This window comes from Bombina bombina, chromosome 6, assembly GCF_027579735.1.
Source record: "Bombina bombina isolate aBomBom1 chromosome 6, aBomBom1.pri, whole genome shotgun sequence".
NCBI lineage: Eukaryota > Metazoa > Chordata > Amphibia > Anura > Bombinatoridae > Bombina > Bombina bombina.
In genome coordinates, this window is record NC_069504.1 from 871,082,542 (window position 1) to 871,107,286 (window position 24,745).

A 24,745-nucleotide genomic window follows, 5' to 3' on the forward strand; every position below is an offset into this window, starting at 1 on the left:
GAAAGAAAGTCTGGTGATGCAATATTTAACCACACTGAAACTGCCTCAATTAGATACAGAACAAAGAGATAGCCTAGATAAACGCATTTCAGCAGACGAAATAACACAAGCCATTAAGGATTTCCCGAGTGGGAAAAGCCTGGGTCCGGATGGTTTCTCGCCCAGGTATTATAAATTATTCGGGGGCACTTTGAATTCCCTAATGCTCCAACTTTTCAATAATTTAATAGAACAGCCCACACTCTCTAGCTCTATGCTTGAAGCATATATTACAGTTATCCCCAAGCCCGGAAAACCATCCACCTCCCCAGCTAATTTCAGACCTATATCCTTATTAAATTTGGACGTAAAATTCTAGCCAAAATCCTGGCGAATCGCCTCAACAGATTTTTGCCGAGTCTCATCTCATCTGACCAAGTTGGTTTTGTTCCGGGGAGAGAGGCGCGGGATAATACCAATAAGGTGATTCAGCTGCTAAACTAAGCGCAGACCGAGAGGGTGCCTATGGCGCTGTTCTCGACTGACGCGGAGAAGGCCTTCGACCAGGTCGATTGGTCTTTTCTGCGTCAGGTTATGAGGACCATGAATTTTGGAGAACCCTTTTTGAACATGGTCTTCGCACTATACTCATCCCCAAATGCACGAATTAGGATAAATGGAACACTATCAAATACATTTACAATATCAAATGGAACCCGCCAGGGATGTCCTCTGTCCCCTTTACTTTTTGCCCTTTCCATAGAAGCCCTGGCGCAAAAGGTCAGGCTTAATTCAAATATTACGGGTATTAGAATAGGTGATATGGAGTATAAACAGGCGTTATACGCCGATGATGTTCTTTACACCCTCACTAATGTAGAAACGTCCATCCCAGAGCTACTGAGAGAGATTCAAGAATATGGTGAGATGTCTAATTTTCATCTGAACCTCTCAAAGTCGGAGCTCCTTAACATTAATACCCCTGTAGAACAAATCCGACTCTTAGCTACGGATTATAATGTTCCCTTGGCTGCATCCAAACTGAAATATCTAGGCATTTATCTGTCAGCAAACCCCTCAGATTTATATAAACATAATTACCTCGCATTACGTAGGGAAATAATTAATGATCTTTCCTCCTGGAGAAATAAATCCTTATCCTGGCTGGGAAAAATAAGTCTAATTAAGATGAACATTTTGCCACGTATACTGTACGTTTTACAAACTGTACCTATACGTCTGCCCATAGACTTCTTATTACAACTACAGGGTTCCTTAGAACGGTTTATCTGGACTGGAGTAAAACCCAGAATACCAAAAAAAACACTATACCTTCCTAGAGATAAGGGGGGTTGGGATTCCCTAATCTGGCCTTGTATAGAAGAGCTATACTCCTTCAGAGATTGGTGGAATGGTCACACAACACAGCCCAGAAACAATGGGTTAGGTTAGACGGACAGATCCTTCATACCAACAATGTGGCATCCTTCGCGTGGATCCATGCCTCTAAGCGCCCTAAACTCTTACACAAATATCATCTAACGTCAGAAACATTTTTTGAATGGGATAGATTACTTGCAACTAGCACACACATATCGGCAAGATCATCACCAATGCTTCCGATTCTTGAGAATCATGAGATTCCCTATTATGAATTGTGTAAACGTAAAACTGCACCACATAATCTGAGATTAGGAATACTACATTTTGCTCTCCATAACGGCAGATTACGTTCACAACAGGAGATGGTTGACCTCCATGGGGAAGTCTTTTCCTCATGGTTAAGATATCATCAGTTATCGCACTACTTGTCTCACCATAACGACAGAGGAAACTTTCTCAGAGACCTTACTCCCTTTGAAACACTCTGTACAGGGACCTCACCTCCAAGACGACTAATTTCAAAAATATATAAATTACTCTTGACCCCACCAGACACTCCACTCCCCTCATTTGTTAGATCATGGAATAGGGACCTAAATTCTATTATTGAAGAAGATGATTGGCTTAAATCGTTTAAGTTAATTAAACGTTCCTCTGTCTCAGCCACAGTCCAAGAAATACATATTAAACTACTCTTAAGATGGTACTACACCCCACACAGACTCCATCAGATTTTCCCGACAGTCAGAGACGCCTGCTGGAGAGGGTGTGGTGAACAGGGTACTCTTATTCATATTTGGTGGGAATGCCCCAAATTGACCAACTATTGGACGTCAGTCCTGAAGGAGATGTCCGATAAATTGAACTTAAATATCCCCACATCTCCAGAAACTTTACTATTTCTTCATCTTCCCGACACTAAGAGCAGCCATAACCGGGCCCCTCTCCTGATCATGCTCACTGGAGCTAAGAGACTAATACCAAAGTTGTGGAAATCTAGAGAAACACCTGCCCTCTCTGATTGGCATTCTGCAGTAGAGGAACTGTTGATCCTAGAGAAACTCCATTACCTCAGGAGCAACCAGATGGCCACATATGAACTGATGTTGGCCACTTGGAACCCTCCTCCTACACATCCACAATAATGGTGGACCATTACTTATACTTTTATACTCCCGACCGTGCTAATGCATGCAATTACAAATATTCGACGATTTATTTATCTATTTATTTATTATTTTTTTTTCTCCCCCTTCTCTCTCTTCCCCTTCCCTTCTCCTTTTTTTTTTTTTTCTCTCTCCCTTCTTAAACACTCTGAACCCTATCTTATCTGTCTTCCGTATGTCTTTTGGTTCGTGTTAAAATGTTTACTTCTTTTCAGGAACAAGCAAAGGACAAAAAATGTTGAACTGTTTAAAAAAAAAACGAGTTTTATTATATTGAAAAAATAAAAATAAAAAAAAGAGAGAAGCGCTCAACCTGGGAACAAACAATAGCATTATAGCTTGTTCTATGGCTAGTTACCACCCAAGAAGCAGCCTCTTTTTGCTCAACATGGGCGCGATCCGATATCGATCGCAGTTTGCGGCGCAAGCGAGGGAACCGGCGTCGCCCGCAGTTTCAGCTCGCAACTCGAGCTATCCCATATATGTCGCCGTCAGATGCTAACGTGCCGTAAGTCTGACAAACCAGCGATGTCCAGAAATCTGCGTAAGTACAAATTTCTGGCGTCGCCAGTGACTTGCGCCACGTTAGAATCTGCCGGCGCCTATAAAACCTGACTAAAGTCTAAAACACCCGCACTGTCTAACACGCCTCCCTAACATAGCCCGCACTGTCTAACACGCCTCCCTAACATAGCCCGCACTGTCTAACCCTCTATCCGCTATCCCCCCTCACTAGCCTAACAATAAAAATGCTATTAACCCCTAAACCGCCGCTCCCGTACCCCGCCACAACCTAATAAAGTTATTAACCCCTAAACCGCCGCTCCCGTACCCCGCCGCCAGCTATATTATATCTATAACCCCCTAAAGTGAGCCCCTAACACCGCCGCCATCTATATTAAAATTATTAACCCCTAATGTAAGCCCCTTACACCGCCGCCATCTCTATTAAAATGATTAACCCCTAATTTAATCTACCTACCCCGCCGCCAGCTATATTATCTATATTAACCCTAAGTATATTATAGTTAATATAGGTATTACATTATATATATTAACTATATTAACCCTAATTATATTAGGGTTAATATAGTTAATATAGTTACTATAGTATTTATATTAACTATATTAACTCTATCTAACCCTAACTAAATTTATATTAAATTAATCTAATTCATTTATAAACTAAAATGTTCCTATTTAAATCTAAATACTTACCTATAAAATAAACCCTAAGATAGCTACAATATAATTAATAATTACATTGTAGCTATGTTAGGGTTAATATTTATTTTACAGGTAAATTGTTAATTATTTTAACTAGGTATAATAGATATTAAATAGTTATTAACTATTTAATATCTACCTAGTTAAAATAATTACCCAATTACCTGTAAAATAAATCCTAACCTAAGTTACAAATACACCTACACTATCAATAAATTTAATAAACTACTAACATCTATCTAAAAATACAATTAAATTAACTAAACTAAATTACAAAAAAAAACAAACACTAAATTACAAAAAATAAAAAAAAGATTACAAGATATTTAAGCTAATTACACCTATTCTAAGCCCCCTAATAAAATAATAAACCCCCAAAATAAAAAAAATTCCCTGCCCTATTCTAAATTCAACAAATTTCAAAGCTCTTTACCTTACCAGCCCTTAAAAGGGCCTTTTGTGGGGCATGCCCCAAAGAATTCAGCTCTTTTGCATACAAGAAATACAATACCCTCCCCCCCCCCCCCCATTACAACCCACCACCCACATACCCCTATTCTAAACCCACCCAAACCCCCCTTAAAAAAGCCTAACACTACCCCCCTGAAGATCTCCCTACCTTGTCTTCACCACACCGGGCCGAACTCCTGATCCGATCCGGGCGATGTCTTCCTCCAAGCGGCAAAGAAGAATTCTTCCTCCGGCGATGTCTTCCTCCAAGCGGCAAAGAAGAATTCTTCCTCCGGCGACGTCTTCCTCCAAGCGGCAGCAAAGTCTTCATTCTTCCGGCGGCATCTTCAATCTTCTTTCTTCGCTCCGCCGCCGCGGAGCATCCATCCCGGCCGACTGCTGAACTTGGAATGGTGTACCTTTAAATGACGTCATCCAAGATGGCGTCCGCCGAATTCCGATTGGCTGATAGGATTCTATCAGCCAATCGGAATTAAGTTAAAAAATTCTGATTGGCTGATTGAATCAGCCAATCAGATTCAAGTTCAATCCGATTGGCTGATCCAATCAGCCAATCAGATTGAGCTCGCATTCTATTGGCTGTTCCGATCAGCCAATAGAATGCAAGCTCAATCTGATTGGCTGATTGGATCAGCCAATCGGATTGAACTTGAATCTGATTGGCTGATTCAATCAGCCAATCAGAATTTTTTAACTTAATTCCGATTGGCTGATAGAATCCTATCAGCTAATCGGAATTTGGCGGACGCCATCTTGGATGACGTCATTTAAAGGTACATCATTCCAAGTTCAGCAGTCGGCCGGGATGGATGCTCCGCGGCGGCGGAGCGAAGAAAGAAGATTGAAGATGCCGCCGGAAGAATGAAGACTTTGCTGCCGCTTGGAGGAAGACATCGCCGGAGGAAGAATTCTTCTTTGCCGCTTGGAGGAAGACATCGCCCGGATCGGATCAGGAGTTCGGCCCGGTGTGGTGAAGACAAGGTAGGGAGATCTTCAGGGGGGTAGTGTTAGGCTTTTTTAAGGGGGGTTTGGGTGGGTTTAGAATAGGGGTATGTGGGTGGTGGGTTGTAATGGGGGGGGGGGTATTGTATTTCTTGTATGCAAAAGAGCTGAATTCTTTGGGGCATGCCCCACAAAAGGCCCTTTTAAGGGCTGGTAAGGTAAAGAGCTTTGAAATTTGTTGAATTTAGAATAGGGCAGGGAATTTTTTTTATTTTGGGGGTTTATTATTTTATTAGGGGGCTTAGAATAGGTGTAATTAGCTTAAATATCTTGTAATCTTTTTTTTATTTTTTGTAATTTAGTGTTTGTTTTTTTTTGTAATTTAGTTTAGTTAATTTAATTGTATTTTTAGATAGATGTTAGTAGTTTATTAAATTTATTGATAGTGTAGGTGTATTTGTAACTTAGGTTAGGATTTATTTTACAGGTAATTGGGTAATTATTTTAACTAGGTAGATATTAAATAGTTAATAACTATTTAATATCTATTATACCTAGTTAAAATAATTAACAATTTACCTGTAAAATAAATATTAACCCTAACATAGCTACAATGTAATTATTAATTATATTGTAGCTATCTTAGGGTTTATTTTATAGGTAAGTATTTAGATTTAAATAGGAACATTTTAGTTTATAAATGAATTAGATTAATTTAATATAAATTTAGTTAGGGTTAGATAGAGTTAATATAGTTAATATAAATACTATAGTAACTATATTAACTATATTAACCCTAATATAATTAGGGTTAATATAGTTAATATATATAATGTAATACCTATATTAACTATAATATACTTAGGGTTAATATAGATAATATAGCTGGCGGCGGGGTAGGTAGATTAAATTAGGGGTTAATCATTTTAATAGAGATGGCAGCGGTGTAAGGGGCTTACATTAGGGGTTAATCATTTTTATATAGGTGGCGGCGGTGTAAGGGGTCAGATTAGGGGATAGATAAGGTAGATGGCGGCGGTTTTAGAGGCTCACAGTAGGGGGTTAGTTTATGTAGATGGCGGCGGGGTCCGGGAGCGGCGGTTTAGGGGGTAATAACTTTATTAGGGATTTCGGGGGGGGGGGGATCGCGGTTGACAGGTAGATAGACATTGCGCATGCGTTAGGTGTTAGGTTTATTTTAGCAGATCGCGGTTGACAGGGAGATAGACATTGCGCATGCGTTAGGTGTTAGGTTTATTTTCTAGTTAGTTTAGGGAGTTACGGGGCTCCAATAGTCAGCGTAAGGCTTCTTACGGCTGCTTTTTGTGGCGAGGTGAAAATGGAGTAAGTTTTCTCCATTTTCGCCACGTAAGTCCTTACGCTGCATATTGGATACCAAACTGCGCGGGTTTGGTATACCTGCCTATGGCCCAAAAAACTGCGGGCGACGGCAGAAATATACGCGCGTAACTTCTAGGTTACGCCGTATATGTGATACCAAATCCGCGCAAATATTGGCGTCGCCGGCTTTTGCGGGCAACGCTTTATATCGGATCGACCCCCATGTGCCTTTCACAGATTTGTTTTAAGCACAATTTTTTAATTAATTGATGGGTGGGGCTTAGCACATTTAAGTAACACTGTTTTAATTTACACTTTGTCTGGTCTGAGGAAGGGGTCTGCAAACCCCGAAACGTTACCATTTAATAAATATTAATGTATTTTCTAAATCCAGTGAGTGCAGTTCCTGCTTGGATCTTCTACAAATAATTTCACTTTGCAGCCTGGTGGAAGACACTTTTGAACTGTGAGTGCAGATACACAGAGGAGGTATATATATATATATATATATATATATATATATATATATATATATATATATATATATATGTGTGTGTGTGTGTGTTTGTGTTTACATATGTATTTATGTGTTTATGTGTTTATATGTGTATACACAGGGCCAGACTGGGAATAAAAAACAGCCCTAGAAAAAATTAAGACCAACCCTACCTATATTCAGTCCGTAAGTTTGCAGAACGTTATATAAATAAATAATATAATTAATGTAACAATGTAATGCATATGCTTGCAAAGTTCTCAGTCAAATTCTTCCTTTTATAAGCCTTTTAAACTGCCAATGTTATCTGTTATTGATCTGACTTGAAGGCAGATATAAAGTAAACAGGCTGCTCTATATCAACCTACTCTTTCCCTGTTAGCCATTAATATACTCCGGAATGTACAAACAAAGGTATAGGAAAAAGTCACTATCATGTCACTCAGGTCAGGTAAAATTCCTCGGCAAAGTTCTGTTTGAGTTGCTGCTGGTAAGCATTTAGATACCACAAAGTGGGGAGCAATAAATCTAGGGTTGCCACCTGTCCCTTAAAATACAGAACACTTATAAATTACACATGCTGCAGGGTGTGCAGGGAGGAATATGAATAGGGCTGTCCACACAATACATGTTCCTCCCTGCACACCCTGCAGCATGTGTAACTCATAAGTGTCCAGGAAAACATGGCTGAGGTGGCAACCCTAAATAAATCTTACCACTGTTCCAGGACAGAATGTTATTGCATTGTAGTAGGAATCTTTAAGAGAAGTTCCGGGTGGTGATTAACACTTTTTTATGCCGCGTGAGACATGCAGTTTGAATTTGAGAGATTGTTTCTCCCTGCTAGGTAGTACATTTTGTGTTGTTAAAAAATGCAGTGCAGTCCCAGATGGACTGGTAAAGTGAGGGTCTGGGAGTTCCTGATTGTTGTGTTTTGGATTAATTGGTGTAACATTTAAGATGTGCTGATCATCCTGTGTGGTTCTAATTAACATCTAAACTTCTAATTTTACAGATGGAGCACGTTCAAGTGGAGTTTTGTTTTCTGACATCATCTTTATGCTTAAGGTGTGCTGACTCCTGGTACGATTACTCAACAGTCAACACCATGCCTGACAGGAAAAACAAGCAAGTGCAGAGTTATCTATTTTATGACACACAGACTCTGGGACATTTAGAGGATTTGCTCTTCACACACTAATGTGCATCTGCCGGCCCACCAGCTGCCGGCCCACCGGGATTTTTCCCGGTATCCTGACGGCCCATTCCGGCCCTGTGTATACATGTATTTATAGATGTATATACATGTATAAACACATAATTATATATGAATACATTTATATGTATATATTTAAGTGCATTGGAGTCTTTTGCAGTCAAGTAGCTGAATACATGCAATATATATATGCAATATTCATATTTACAGTAAAAAAGGGGATATTTTCCAAGTGTTTTTAAATAGATATTCCTCTCTCTCTCTCTCTCTCTCTCTCTCTAATTATATATATATATATATATATGTATATATATATACATATATATATATATATATACAGATATAAATATATAAACAAAAACAAACAAGAGAAAAAAGGAGCCTATAGGGTGTGACTGATACTGAGGAAATGCAGCTACAGGAGACCCTCAATGGGGACATAACAACCCATAGTGAATATAGAACAAAATGTAAAAAAAAAGAAAGAGATAGTCTAGCGCAAAGTAAAGTATTGGTCAAAACCACAATTATAACAAAGGTATAACTTATATGATATGCCAGACTAAATACCAAATGCCCCTAAGATAAATCTGTAAAATATTCTATATATTTTAAATATTTATTTATTTATGAGGAGATTTAACATACAAAGATAAGAAAAAAGAGAGGTCTTCTTCATCAGAGGTTTCTTCTTCATCAGAGGTCTCTGATGAAGAAGACGTAGTTCTTCAAAACGAATAAGTTTCTTAGTGGGCTTCCCGGGTCTACCTCACAATTTACAGACACATCACCAATTGTGCAGCAGTTTTCTTACCTCATATGATTGAGGTTATTTTATCTAAGGATCTCCTTTTTTATCCTCTTTATGTGTAATAAACAATAATGCGCTATTAGTGTGTATTTGTTGTTTTCTTTTTTACATCCGGACGTGTAAAGGAAATCCTCCTGGAGATAAGATTCACAGCCAGCTCCAAGAATTCATCCTCCCAGCTCCAGACTCCTTTCCTCTCATGTTTTTTTTTTACAGATGCCAACGTACATGTGATCATCTTTTGTTCTCTGTGGGCCTTTACTTACCTCGTATGACTGAGGTTACCTCTAGTAAGTGAGATTTACCAGGATGGGGAGGATTCCGGGCTATATCTACCTTTCTCATAACATCTATAACACTGCTCTCAAACCCTTCCTGATTGTGTGTTCACTTATTTGGGACTTTTTGCAACTATTTGCAGTTTTGCTCTGCTCTTTGCATGTACTGATTGTCATATGTCATGAACTCTTTTTTTATTTTAATATTATTGTATTATTTTATTATATTTTTATATTATTATATATTTTCTCATGTGCATACCGCTATTTATGCATTTGTTATAGTTGCTGTGGCGTCACTAGGGTTGGTGTCACCCGGTGCGACAAGTTATGGTGTCACCCCCACACCCCCCAGAAAGCAGACACACACAAACACAAAAACACTAGGCACATACACATACAAACACTCAGACACACACTTAAAAACACACTCAGATGCATGCACAAACATTCGGAAAACAAACTTAGACACACACACAAAAACACTCAAACACTCACACAAAAACACTTAGACACAAAAACACTCAGACACACACACAAAAACACTCAGGCACACACACAGAAACACTCAGGCACACACACACAAAAACACTCAGACACACACACAAAAACTCAGACACATACAAAATATGTAAACTGCACTGCATTAATTATAAAGCTCATGCCTATATCTGCTCCCTGGCTCAGCAGAGCATCAAATGAAAGATAAACAGTGCACTCTAAAAATAAATCACTAAAGAAAAGGTTTAGGTGCGCAAACTATGACAATTCTGCTCTCTGACTCTGTTCCAAGTCTGTCAGTGCACAGCCCCGGGCCGCATGCCTACAGCTTCTTATGGCCAATCACCTCTCCACTCTGCCCACCCCCAGACCCTGCCTGCCCTCCCCTCCTACCTCTTCAGTGCACTTAGTGTACCGTAACCGTACCGGTCTGGTGGGCATCATATGTGGCTCCTTCACTTTAGAGACAGTGTCAGACAGTTATGCGGTCAGGTGCCAGGCATCCCCCTCACGATTTCCTGGTTCCCATTTAGAGAGATAGCACAGCAGTGAGTGACTTCACTGCTCCACACGTCACTGAACAGTGAGCACAGATAGGTAGGCAGGTTTAGGCTAACAGCGCAACTTCGCAAGCCCCACGGCACGCCCACAACATTCATAGTGAAATTGGGCAGGGGAGGAGCAAAGTACAAACAAGCAAAAACAGCCGGGAAAACTATTTGTGGAAATTTCAGCGCTGGCTCAAGGGGTAAAAAATTAAGTGTGTCTACATTTTCCCCAGTCCCACTAATGTTCACAAATGTTGGCCCCTCAATATCTCGCAACATGTCCATCTGCGCAAGGTCTAGGCTGACCCACGAATTGGTAAAATTATATAAAGAGCTTATTTTTCCATGATCTGCAACCACCCAAGGGAGCCCCCGCAGCATTGGCTTTGACTCCAGACTCTGCCCTGTCCTGAACTGTACCTTCGTGCAGCGTGAGAATGTAGAGGGATATAATCACTTGCCTCCTTTGTTGATGACTGTGTGACTTGGGTACGGATATTTCTCCAGGAATCTGTTCAGCATGATGTTAGGCGCCATCTTGAGAAATGTGGAGACATAAATTTCTTTTGAAGTATCTCGCTCCGTGCTGAGGAGTTCAGCTTGAATTGCTTGCCTTTGTATGTTGTTTACTGTTCTGTGCTTGCCCCTTTGATTTAGCAATGGGGGGATGTTAGAGAGTCGCCTTCTGGGTAAATAGTTGTTTTGTCACTCAATGTGATGGATGTGTGGATCTTTTCTAGTTTTGCGGCCGGATCACATCCCTCTGCCAGTAAGAATTGTGGTTTGTTTAACGTGTTCCTTCTAAAAGTTGCTCGCTCTATTAATAGTTGTAAATCCTGTTCTGATGGAGCTTTGTCCAGCATAGCTTGTAGTAAGGCTTCTAATTTGGCCAATTGACAGTCTGAGGAGTTCATCGGTCTGTATTGCCATAGTTGATGTTTGTATCAGCTCTCACTGATCACTCGTTTAGCTTGTAATAATATATAGATTCAGTTAGGTGTTATCCGCTTATGATAATCTGCATATTCCGGTATTTAGATTAGGTTATCCAGCTCTGACAAAATACCCTAGGAATTTCCTAGTGGGGGACCGCTGCCTGAGGATTAGCCATCACTCCAGGCCTCAATTATCTCTCTGAGATCATAAATACAGCCCTTTAAGAGAATATATTGTTTGCTGTTCCGAGATAGTACAACACCACTTGTACAGATTTTAAAAAGCGGTAGAATTCCAGTAATAATCGGCGGATTAGATACTTTTCTCTCAGAGCTTAGAAAAGTGTGACTGCATAGAGCTGCTGCTTGGATACACCCCCCGGGGTAATATTACTTTATATTTAAATAAATATTAATTGGTGTGTAATGTTATGAATAATAAAAAAAAAATGGAATAATATTTTAGGTTCAGTGTTAAAAGCTGAACATAGCCACAAATAATATTATTAGCATGTTAGCTTGTTTTTTTTTTTATTCAAAAAGTCAATAAATGTGTAGGCTACATATATTAAACTGTTGCATATGGGGATTTTGAAATACATTCCATAATAAGAATGCTACTGGGAGCCTACAGCAAATCACAGAGGTGGACCCATTAGAGGAAATTATATAAATATGTATCAATGAACTGCTTATACAACCACATACAATATGTCCATCACAGGTATCTGTATAAACATTAAGGCTGGAGAATATCAATAACTGTCAACAGATATTAAATCCGAAACAAAATTCAGCACAGCCACCACCTGCCCGTCTAAAACTTATCTAGTATTCAGTTGCATAAAAAAAATCCTAATATTTACAGCTTTATTTGATGCATTTAAATTCTAAATTTGTATCACAATTAACAGGAAGTACATGAGGAGAACAATTTAATGTCAGATGTGAATCAACTTAACCATTAATGTACACTAACAGGTAAGTCTATTTTTCTCTATCAATCTGCAGTCAGGATATGATACTGCACATTTATGGCTTCATCACACTCCTTTAGAAAATGTTATCTAATGATTTTCTATAAATAATCTGAAAAAAAATGTGGTCTGCCCCTTTGTAAGCTTTTCCTAGTTTCTCTCTCTCTCTATCTCTATATCTATACTTTTTTCAAACGACTAAGCTTAATCAAAAATTCTTACTATAACCTTATGCAATAAGAATTTCCGAAAATTCCATTATAGCCTACTATGAATAAACTATATTGGGCTATAAGTGGCGCGCTATTGTCAGCATGGGTCGCGATAAGAAAATTTGCACCCACTAGTGTGGTATATGATGTTAAAACAAATATGCACCAAACACAACATAAATACATTAAAATAAAATGTAACACTCATATATGCACTATATTAGAAATATAATTCATGTAAATATTCATATATTTTTTTTTATAAGGGTTAAATTATATTTGGTATATGACATGGTATTTGAATAGAAAGAGCTATATTGTATGTGTATATATATATATATATATATATACACACACACACACACATGCACGCACACACTTTTTGGAGCCCTTTCCACTTAAATATTTTAAAATATGAAAAATCATTCTTACTCAGTTGTAATGTCTTACTGTGTAATTATTGTAAATATCTTACGTACCAATGTTTTTCACATAGTAGAAAACGTTCTTTGTATTTTTAAATATATATTCATATATATATAGATATATATAGTATAGCTGTATATATTCATATATATATATTATTAGCAGTCGGGTTAGCATGTGAGCGGTAAGTGTTTCTGCTAACAGAAAGCAGCTTTCATTCAAAATTTAAATATATATGTATCCCATAAACAGCAAAGAATGCAAAAAACGGTTTTATTATTTTATTAAAAAAGAAATAAAGAAGAGTGCCTCATAGTGTAGTTATCCAAGATAAAAAAATGTGGATAGGTAAATGCTGACAATTGCTTACTCACAAAGGTGTTTGCACAAAAAGGAGTGCAAAATAGGCCGTCTGGGCTTTGCAGTCTCCAGCTAACGGCCACATCTCCTTTCTGTGTGAATTAGTATGAATTTAGGGTAAGGAAACCTTTAAGAAAACACAAGGCTTCTCATAGTGCAAATGTGACTGGTATCTGTGGTGACTTCAAATAAATGTGAAAAAGAGTACTCAAATTTGGGTATTATTATTTTATTTTATTATTTTATTCTTTTTTTAAATCAGGTACATTTTACATTTGCAAAGTCAATATTGCTGGCCCACACTTAAATTAGCGTGCAAATTGATATCACAAGTCAACAGTAAAACAGATTTACCAGAGAAGTTTTAGCACAGCAGGCATCCTTTTAGAATGCCCTATGCTTGAAGATTAAGACTGTGCTAAATATCAATCCTATTACAAGTTGAAAGTATGGCTTGTACTTGAGCATAAGCCAAAATAGAACTAGAAGAATTAGTGGGGTGTGAAGTGAAGTGTTAGGGTTAATATAAAAGGGCCACAAAACACATAAAAAATATTTAAAATAAAGTATCACACTCATATATATGAATTTTCAATAAAAAAATAGTTTTTAATTAAAAAAAAGGTTTTTAAATAAGATATGGTGCATGACAAAGTTTTATTTTCTTCTAAGTGTAGGTATTTGAAGTATTCCTAAGAAAGATTCAGGTTAAGTGCAGTTGGTCTAGCCCAGCTTCAGGTTAGTGCATGAGCTATAAAAAGAAAAGGCTTTTTAGAAATCCACATAGCGGTCAGGATAGCTGACCTCCAGATGTTAGCTTGCCTGTGTCTTTTGTTCTTGCGCTAACCTTTTACTTTCAATTTGTTTATACAAGCGCTAGGAGTGTTACTAATTTACCTTGAGTGCTGTTAGCTCTCTAGAGTGATAAAAATGTATCGCTCTACCTGTAATCGAGTCCAGTGTAAGAAACATATTTTTCTAAAACATATCATAAATATTTAGAGGTAGATTTATTATGCAGCGGATGCTGCATTCTACACCGATAGTTTCAGGTCCGCCTGAAACGCAAGTTAAAAAGCAGCGGTCATAAGATCCAATGCGGATTATTGACTCCCCCTACCAGCGGTCAATTGGCTGCTGGTTAGCAGGGGGTGGCATTGCACAAGCATTTCATTAGAAATGATTATGCAATGTTAAACGTATACTGTCGGCATTTAGCAATGTTGAGCAGATATGATTTGCTATAACGAATCATGTCCGCTCGCCATTTAATACATTTACCTATTTGCATCAGTTTTCCATTCCAAAAGACCAAAATTAAGAATTTTCTTTCATGTAATTGGCAAGAGTCCATGAGCTAGTGACGTATGGGATATACAATCCTACCAGGAGGGGCAAAGTTTCCCAAACCTCAAAATGCCTATAAATACACCCCTCACCACACCCACAATTCAGTTTTACAAACTTTGCCTCCTATGGAGGTGGTGAAGTAAGTTTGTGCTAAGATTTCTACGTTGACATGCACTTCTCAGCTTTTTTGAAGCCCGATTCCTCTTAGAGTACAGCGAATGTTAGAGGGACGTGAAGAGAGTATCACCTATTGAATGCAATGATTTTCCTAACGGGGGTCTATTTCATAGGTTCTCTGTTATCGGTCATAGAGATTCATCTCCTACCTCCCTTTTCAGATCGACAATATACTCTCATATACCATTACCTCTACTGATAACTGTTTCAGTACTGGTTTGGCTATCTACTATATGTGGATGGGTGTCTTTTTTGGTAAGTATGTTCTTTATTACTTAAGACACCCCAGCTATGGTCTGGCACTTTATGCATTTCTATAAAGTTCTAAATATATGTATTGTACTTATATTTGCCATGAGTCAGGTTCATGTATTTCCTTGTGCAGACTGTCAGTTTCATATTTGGGAAATAAACATATTAAGAAATATTTTTTTTCTTACCTGGGGTTTAGTCTTTTTTTCAAATTGACTACTTTTTTCTTACAAATTGCGGGCAGCATTAGGCCCGCGGGAGCGCCAAATGCTAGATTTTATTGCGTCATTCTTGGTGCGAGAATATTTTTTGCACGAAAACTACGTTAGTTGACGCAAGTTCGTCATTTCCTTCATCGTAGTTGATGCGGAAGCCTTACACGCAGTTGCATTGTTAGTCATGCAAGTGTGTAATTTCCGGATATTGTTAGAGGCAAAAAAAATTTCACTGATGTTGTGCGTCATACTTGCTGCTAAATTTTTCATTTGTTTTATACCCCATTGCTGTTTGCCTCTAGCCTTTTTCTATGTCAGAGGGCTATGCTGTTTGCATTTTTTCCCATTCCGGAAATTTATAATTTTGCTTTATATGTTGTTTTTTCTTTTACATTTTGCAAGATGTCTCAATCTGATCCTGCCTCAGAGGTATCTGTTGGAACTTTGCTGCCTGACATCGGTTCTACCAAAGCTAAGTGCATTTGTTGTAAGATTGTGGAAATTATATCTCCGAATGTCATTGTCATGATAAACTTTTACATGCAGAGAATGTATCCATCAGTAATAGTACATTGCCAGTTGCAGTTCCTTCAACCTCTAATGTACATGATATACCTATGAATTTTAAAGAATTTGTTACTGATTCTATTCAGAAGGCTTTGTCTGCATTTCCACCTTCTAATAAACGTAAAAGGTCTTTTAAAACTTCTCATAAAGTTGATGAAATTTCAAATGACCAACAACATAATGATTTATCCTCCTCTGATGAGGATCTATCTGATTCAGAAGATCCCTCCTCAAATATTGACACTGACAAATCTACTTATTTGTTTAAAATAGAGTATATTTGTTCTTTGTTAAAAGTGTTAATTACTTTGGATATTGAGGAAGCTAGTCCTCTTGACATTAAGACTAGAACATGTTTAAATGCTGTTTTTAAACCTCCTGTGGTTACTCCAGAGATTTTTCCTATTCCTGATGCTATTTCTGATATGATTTCTAAGGAATAGAATAAGCCAGGTAGTCCTTTTATTCCTTCTTCAAGGTTTAAATTTTTTTATCCTTTACCAGCAATTTCTATAGATTTTTGGGAAAAGATCCCCAAAGTTGATAGGGCTATTTCTACTCTTGCTAAGTGTACCACTATTCCTATGGAAGATAGTACTTCTTTTAAAGATCCTTTAGATAGGAAACTTGAATCCTATCTAAGGAAAACCTATTTATATTCAGGTCATCTTCTCAGGCCTGCAATTTCTTTGGCTGATGTTGTGACTGCATCAACTTTTTTGGTTGGAGAATTTACCGCAACAAGAATTGGATTCTGACATATCTAGCATTGTTCGCTTACTGCAACATGCTAATCATTTTATTTGTGATGCCATTTTTAATATTATCAAAATTGATGTTAGATCCATGTCTTTAGCTATTTTAGCTAGAAGAGCTTTATTGCTTAAATCTTGGAATGCTTATATGACATCTAAGTCTAGATTATTATCTCTTTCTTTCCAAGGTAATAATTTATTTGGTTCTCAGTTGGATTCTATTATTTCAACTGTTACTGGAGGGAAGGGTTTTTTTCTGCCTCAGGATAAAAAAACCTAAGGGTTAATTTAAGGTTTCTAACTGTTTTTGTTCTTTCGTCAAAATAAGGAACAAAAATCTAATACTTCCCCCAAGGAATCTGTTTCCAATTGGAAGCCTTCATCAAATTGGAATAAATCCAAGCCTTTCAAAAAACCAAAGTCAGCCCCTAAGTCCGCATGAAGGTGCGGCACTCATTCCAGCTCAGCTGGTAGGGGGCAGATTAAGGTTTTTCAAGGATTTTTGGTTAAATTCTGTCCAAAATCAATGGACTCAGAGCATTGTCTCTCAAGGGTATCGAATAGGATTCAGAGTAAGACCTCCTGTGAGAAGATATTTTCTCTCACTTATCTCAGCAAATCCATTAAAATCTCAGACTTTCCTGAAATGTGTTTCAGACCTGGAGTCTTCAGGGGTAATCATGCCAGTTCCTTTTCAGGAACAAGTTCTGGGGTTTTATTCAAAGAATAAATGTCCCAAAGAAGGAAAATTTATTCAGACCAGTTCTGGATTTGAAAATTTTGAATTGTTATGTAAGAGTACCAACTTTCAATATGATGACTATAAGGACTATTCTGCCTTTTGTTCAGCAAGGACATTATATGTCTACAATAGGATTCATACCTTCATATTCCGATTCATCCAGAACATTATCAGTTCCTGAGATTCTCTTCTCTAGACAAGCATTACCAATTTGTTGCTCTTCCATTTGGCCTAGCATCAGCTCCAAGAATCTTTTCTAAGGTTCTAGGTGCCCTACTCTCTGTAATCAGAGAGCAGGGTATTGCGGTGTTTCCTTATTTGGATGATATCTTGGTAATAGCTCAGTCTTTATGTTCTGCAGAATCTCACACAAATCAACTAGTGTTGTTTCTTCAAAAACATGGTTGGAGGATCAATTTACTATAAAGTTTCTTGATTCCTCAGACAAGGGTCACCTTTTTAGGTTTCCAGATAGATTCAGTGTCCATGACTCTGTCTCTAACAGACAAGAGACGTTTGAAATTGGTTGCAGCCTGTCGGCACCTTCAGTCTCAGTCATTTCCTTCAGTGGCTATGTGCATGGAAGTTTTAGGCCTCATGACTGCAGCATCAGACGCAATTTCTTTTGCTCATTTTCACATGAGACCTCTCCAGCTTTGTATGCTGAATCAACGGTGCATGGATTATACATAGATATCACAGTTAATATCCTTAAATCCCAATGTTTGATACTCTCTGACGTGGTGGTTAAATCACCAGCGTTTAGCTCAAGGGGCTTCCTTTGTTCGGCCAACCTGGACTTTGATCACTACAGACGCAAGTCTTTCAGGTTGGGGAGCTGTTTGGGGATCTCTAACAGCACAAGGGGTTAGGAAATCTCAAGAGGCGAGATTACCAATCAATATATTAGAACTCCGTGCAATTCTCAGTGCTCTTCAGTTTTGGCCTCTGTTGAAGAGAGAACCATTCATTTGCTTTCAGACAGACAATATCACAACTGTGGCATATGTCAATCATCAGGGTGGGATTCACAGTCCCCAAGCTATGAAATAAGTATCTCGGATACTTGCTTGGGCGGAATCCAGCTCCTGTCTAATCTCTGTGGTGCATATCTCAGGTGTAGACAATTGGGAGGTGGATTATCTCAGCCGTCAGACTTTACATCCAGGGGAGTGGTCTCTCCATCCAGATGTGTTTTCTCAGATTGTTTATATGTGGGGTTCTCCAGATATTGATCTCATGGCTTCTCATCTAAATAAGAAACTTCCCAGATACCTGTCCAGTTCCAGGGATGTTCAGGCGGAAGCAGTGGATGCGCTGACACTTCCTTGGTGTTATCATCCTGCTTATATTTTCCCGCCTCTAGTTCTTCTTCCAAGAGTGATATCCAAAATCATCATGGAACAATCATTTGTGTTGCTGGTGGCTCCAGCATGGCCACACAGGTTTTTGTATGTGGATCTTGTTTGGATATACAGTTGCCAACCTTGGCCACTTCCGTTAAGTCCGGACCTACTGTCTCAAGGTCCGTTTTTCCATCAGGATCTCAAATCATTAAATTTGAAGGTATGCAAATTGAACGCTTAGTACTAAGTCATAGAGGTTTCTCTGACTCAGTGACTAATACTATGTTACAAGCTCGTAAATCTTTTAGAATTCCTAGAATTTTACAGTTTTTTCAGGATGGTTTGGATAAGGGTTTGTCTGCAAGTTCCTTGAAGGGACAAATCTCTGCTCTTTCAGTTTTATTTCACAGAAAGTTTGCTAAACTTCCTGATATTCACTGTTTTATACAGGTTTTAGTTCGTATTAAGCCCGTTATTAAATCAATTTCTCCTCCTTGGAGTATTAATTTGGTTTTGAAGGCGTTACAGGCTCCTTCTTTTGAGCCTATGCATCCTTTGGACATTAAACTACTTTCTTGGAAAGTGTTGTTCCTTTTGGACATCTCTTCTGCTAGAAGAGGTTCTGAGCTATCTGCTCTTTCTTGTGAATCTCCTTTTCTGATTTTTCATCAGGATAAAGCGGTTTTGCGCACTTCATTTAAATTTTTACTTAAAGTTGTGAATTCCAACAACATTAGTAGAAAAATTATTGTCCCTTCCTTGTGTCCTAATCCTAAGAATTCTTTGGAAAGATCCTTACATTCTTTGGATGTGGTGAGAGCTTTGAAATATTATGTTGAAACTACTAAAGATTTCAGGAAGACTTTAGTCTATTTGTTATATTTTCTGGTCCTAGGAAAGGTCAGAAGGCTTCTGCTATTTCCTTGGCTTCTTGGTTAAAGCTTTTGATTAATCAAGCTCATTTGGAGTCGGGTCAGGCCCCGCCTCAGATAATTACAGCTCATTCTACTAGATCAGTCTCCACTTCGTGGGCTTTTAAGAATGAAGCTTCAGTTGATCAGATTTGCAAAGCAGCAACTTGGTCTTCTTTGCATACAATTACTAAATTCTACCATTTTGATGTATTTTCTTCTTCAGAAGCAGTCTTTGGTAGAAAAGTTCTTCAGGCAGCTGTTTCAGTTTGATTCTTCTGCTGATGTTTTAAGTTTTTCTTTTCATTCTGAGAATACATTTTATTTTGGGTTGTGGATTATTTTTTCAGCGGAAAATGACTGTTATTTATTTTTATCCCTCCCTCTCTAGTGACTCTTGAGTGGAGTTCCACATCTTGGGTATTGATATCCCATACGTCACTAGCTCATGGACTCTTGCCAATTACATGAAAGAAAACATAATTTATGTAAGAATTTATCTGATAAATTAATTTCTTTCATATTGGCAAGAGTCCATGAGGCCCACCCTTTTTATGGTGGTTATGATTTTTTTGTATAAAGAACAATTATTTCCAAATTCCTTTGTTGATGCTTTTTACTCCTTTCTTTATCACCCCACTTCTTGGCTATTCGTTAAACTGAATTGTTGGTGTAGTGAGGGGTGTATTTATAGGCATTTTGAGGTTTGGGAAACTTTGCCCCTCCTGGTAGAATTGTATATCCCATACGTCACTAGCTCATGGACTCTTGCCAATATGAAACAAATTAATTTATCAGGTAAATTCTTACATAAATTATGTTATTTATCTGATTTATAACAAAAATAGTGGTTAAATGCTGCCCTTTTTTTGCAAGCGTAAATGGAAAACAATATGTAAATATAAATTACTATTGGTTTATAAACTTACTAAAAAGTTTGATTTTGAAAATAGGATTTATAATCTGTCATATGCAAAAGAAAACATTACTTTTTTTTTAGGCCACTTGGTTCCTATTACTCTTATAATCACTTAAATGGTACTCTGCTCTTTCAATAGCTGTTCTTTTTATACATTTCTATAATTGTTGGAAATGGGTGCATATATTTTGAAAAAAATATACTATTGTCCAGAACATTAAAAGATATTTGTTTTGAGCCCTATACTATGTTCTATTTTTTTCCTCTAATATGAAAGAATGTAAAAATGAGTATATTGATTTCTATGGGTTGTGCTTTTTATTCCCGTCTGACTGAGAATTTACTTTACCCATTGTCTTTTGTCTCTGATTGTCCATTGTATGGTTTTATTTATACATGTCTAACATATACAGTATCAGCAATTAATTTAAGAAAATGTCACTGTTTTGTAGACCAGCGACATGGCCTGAAAAGCCTCTTGAGTATGTTTTTCTTATCTCCTTTATTGTGGCCCATTAGGGACAGATATAAGTGAGCTCCATGCTGATAAAGCCATCACTGTCAGAGCACAAAGGGTTTCATGTACTAACAGGCGGGCGGACAGCTTCTCAACTTGCAAAGCTGTCCACCTGCATTCGCTACTCACGGGCGGCGGATCTGTTAATCTGCTGGCCCGTATGTATCATAACACAATCATCGCAAATCTCATGGGATGATAAAAAAAACAGGCTGAACTACCACAACAAATAACATAAACATCAATCACCAAAGAGGTGTAAGCATGGCATTGAGTGCTAGCTGACAGATAATGGAGCAGAAACCATGATCTTTAAAAATGATGGCTTTAATTCTTAAGTTAAGGATATCTTGCTCTCTATATTGTGATGGAACATGATAAGGGCTCCTCAATGCCCTCCCAGTGGACTTATAGCTATCATTCTTTCAGATTATAGTCATTAACACATTGCTTTGGCCACTAGGTTAAAATAAAGGACTATTTTTTTTCTTTTTTTTAAAGACCAGACATATATTATATGTCACATATAAAGCTTTATAGCAATTGCATAATATGTACAGACCCTTTAATTGAAGTAGAAACAATTTATATTTTAAATTACAAGTATGTAGTGCACTGTGTTTCTATCGTGATATATAATGGTGTGTCTTATCAGGTTTGCTCATACAGGTCTAAAAGAATACTCTGAATTTAGAACTTTCAGTTAGATACAAGCATTCCATTTTTTGTAAACGTAATTTATTTAATTGCGAAAATAACAGTTTAACCTTAGAAAGGGGTTGTAATAACATTTGCACTCATATAATTTGCTTTTGGATAATTTTGTATACAAATAAACTTCCAAAATTAGATATTTGATATCAAAAACTCACAGTGCATTTCTATCACCTCTTTTTCTTGAAATGCTGCAGCATAGAATTTCACATTTTATACAAAACTCTATTTACAGATTTGGAGAAGAGGAGAACCAGACTTCAGTGATAACCTTCATTTTGCTTGGCTTTCAAGAACTTCATATTATTAATCATTTTTTGTTTGTCCTAGCACTTACTGTGTATATTCTCACTCTTCTAGGAAATCTGCTGATCGTCATATTGGTATCAACAAGTAGCTTAGAGGCTCCTATGTACATTTTCCTTGGTCAGCTTTCTCTTGCTGATATATTGCTCACCACAAATATTGTACCCAATATGTTACATACTATAAACAGAAAGCATTCCACAATTTCTGTAACTGGATGTTTTATTCAAATTTATGTCTATGGTTTCTCAGCTGCAACAGAATGCTACCTTCTAACTGCAATGTCTTATGATCGGTACCTAGCTATTTGTCAACCACTCCAATATACATCGTTAATGGACCTTGCATTATGCAAAATGTTAGTGCTGTTGTCATGGATTGTGGGCTCTTTATCCCAACTGATACCAGTAATATTGATATCTAATTTAAATTTTTGTGGTCCAAATGTCATAGATCATTTCTTCTGTGACCTTGCTCCACTACTAAATCTGTCTTGTTCAGATACATCTGTTTTGGAACTGGAGGTCTTCATGTCCTGTCTACCTATACTCCTTTTTCCATTTATCTTCATAATTGTTAGTTATGCATATATCTCCCTTGCAATTCACAGAATTTCCTCCACCATTGGAAGACAAAAAGCTTTATCTACCTGTAGTTCTCACCTTACTGTTGTATGCACCTATTATGGGACATTGATGACTAAATATATGGCTCCTTCCAAAGGACATTCATTAATTATAAATAAAGTCCTCTCTCTTTTGTATATTGTGGGTACACCTCTGTGTAACCCACTCATATACAGTTTGAGGAATAAAGAAATAAGATTAGCTCTGTTGAAGCATATAAATTTAATAAAATAACATGGGTAAATATTAATAAATTAATGTTTCCCAATATATATTTCTCAGACTTCAATTAAAATACCACTAACCCCTTTTCTAATCAGGGCCATTTTGGGTTGCCACAATGTGCTAGGGACTTTTAGTGAAAGGTCTAGTGCTTGGATTGTTTTAAAAAAGGAATACATTAAAGGGACAATTTACTCCAAAAATGTATCCCCTTTAATTTGTTCCGAATGATCCACTTTGCCTGCTGGAGTCTATTATATAGTTAACAGGTATTTCCTTTACCCTTATATTGGCATTTAAATATTTTATTTAGTCTTTTCATATATCTTTATTTATAACCAACAATGTGTACGGAATACAAAAATAAATTTAAGCAGCACACAGGGCACAATAAAAGGATAAAGAGCATATATAAATAAAACCAAATATATATTCAGTTAAGCTAGAGTGTATATCTCTCCCATTTTAACTGCACATTGTTGGGATTTTATATTAAAACAAAGCACAAAAAGAAAGAAAGAAAAATACCACATAACCAAAACCAAAAACAATACAAAACAAGAAAAAACAGCACTAGTTTACATTGATATTGGTCAGCAACTTTAACTTATGAAATTTTTAACTTATGGAAAAACTTAGGGAAAAACCCCCACCAAAAACAGTACAGTACAGAAAGAAAAAACATAATCATAAAATATATTTTGTTTAGTGTTGGGGCCGCACAGGGCCAAAAAATAAATATATCTGTACAAATTGTACCAATGTTTAACTCATTAATGATGAACCTTCATACACAGTCTGCAATCTACTATTGAAATTACATTTTTTCGAGGCTCTTTAGTATATGTAGACTTGTCTCTTATCAAGAGAAATATATATATATATATATATATATATATATATATATATATATATATATATATATATATATATATATATATATATATATATATATATACTGTATATATATTCCCTCTCCCCCTCCCATCCTCTCAGAGTATATTTATAAGTCTATATCAATTCTAGTATTTCTATGAATTTAAAAGGGTAAGTAAGTATATTTTGTTCTCTTTCTGGAAAAGCCTTCAAAAACAGGGACCATTTTTAAAAAAAATGTTTCTTGATCATCTCTCTCAAACAACACTGATTTAAATTTCTCTATTATACGTTGCTTCTTGATTAAATTAATCAATTCTCCCAACTTTGGTTCTTGTCTAGTTTTCTATTTTTTTTTAATTATATATCTTGCTGCTAATATAGCTAGATTGATTATTTTATTTTCTCCAGCACAGTTCCATTTATCAACTAAGAACACTATTATCTGCATATTAAATTGGAAGTTCTCTATCCTTATAATTCTTTTGAGCCAAAATTCTATCTTTATCCAGAACTGATATATTTTCGGGCATTCCCATAATAAATGGGTGATATCTGCTCCCTGTAGGTAACACTTACTACATTTGCTTTTCCACTTGTACCCTTTAAAGGGACATAATACTCATATGCTAAATCACTATAAAATGATGCAGGAAAATATCACATGAGCATCTCTATGTAAAAAAAGGAAGATATTTTACCTCACAATTTACTCAGCTCACCAGAGTAAGTCCTGTGCAAAAATGTATACTTCAACTGCTGGTAACAAAAAAATAAAAAAAAATTAAGAAATGAACTGCAGCCAATAAACATCAACAATGCTGAGGTCATGAACTCTTTTATTGTGATTTCATGAGATTTGACTTAACTCTCATGAGATTTCAAAGGAAATTTCCTTAAACTGAATAGGGAAATAACATGTTTGCACAAAGCTCACTCCCTTACCTGTCCCGGGACAGACATACCGATTTGCTGCTTAAA

At 37.0% G+C, this 24,745-nt stretch overlaps 1 protein-coding gene across 1 annotated transcript; it reads left to right on the forward strand.

Annotated features, from left to right (window-relative positions):
- Positions 1–504: 504 nt before the first annotated feature.
- On the forward strand, positions 505–22,900 carry LOC128664745 (olfactory receptor 1468-like). Its single transcript, XM_053719552.1, has 2 exons — positions 505–1,190; positions 21,970–22,900. Exons 1-2 carry the CDS (start codon positions 505–507, stop codon positions 22,898–22,900), a joined length of 1,617 nt encoding a protein of 538 aa, XP_053575527.1.
- The last annotated feature ends 1,845 nt before the right edge of the window (positions 22,901–24,745 follow it).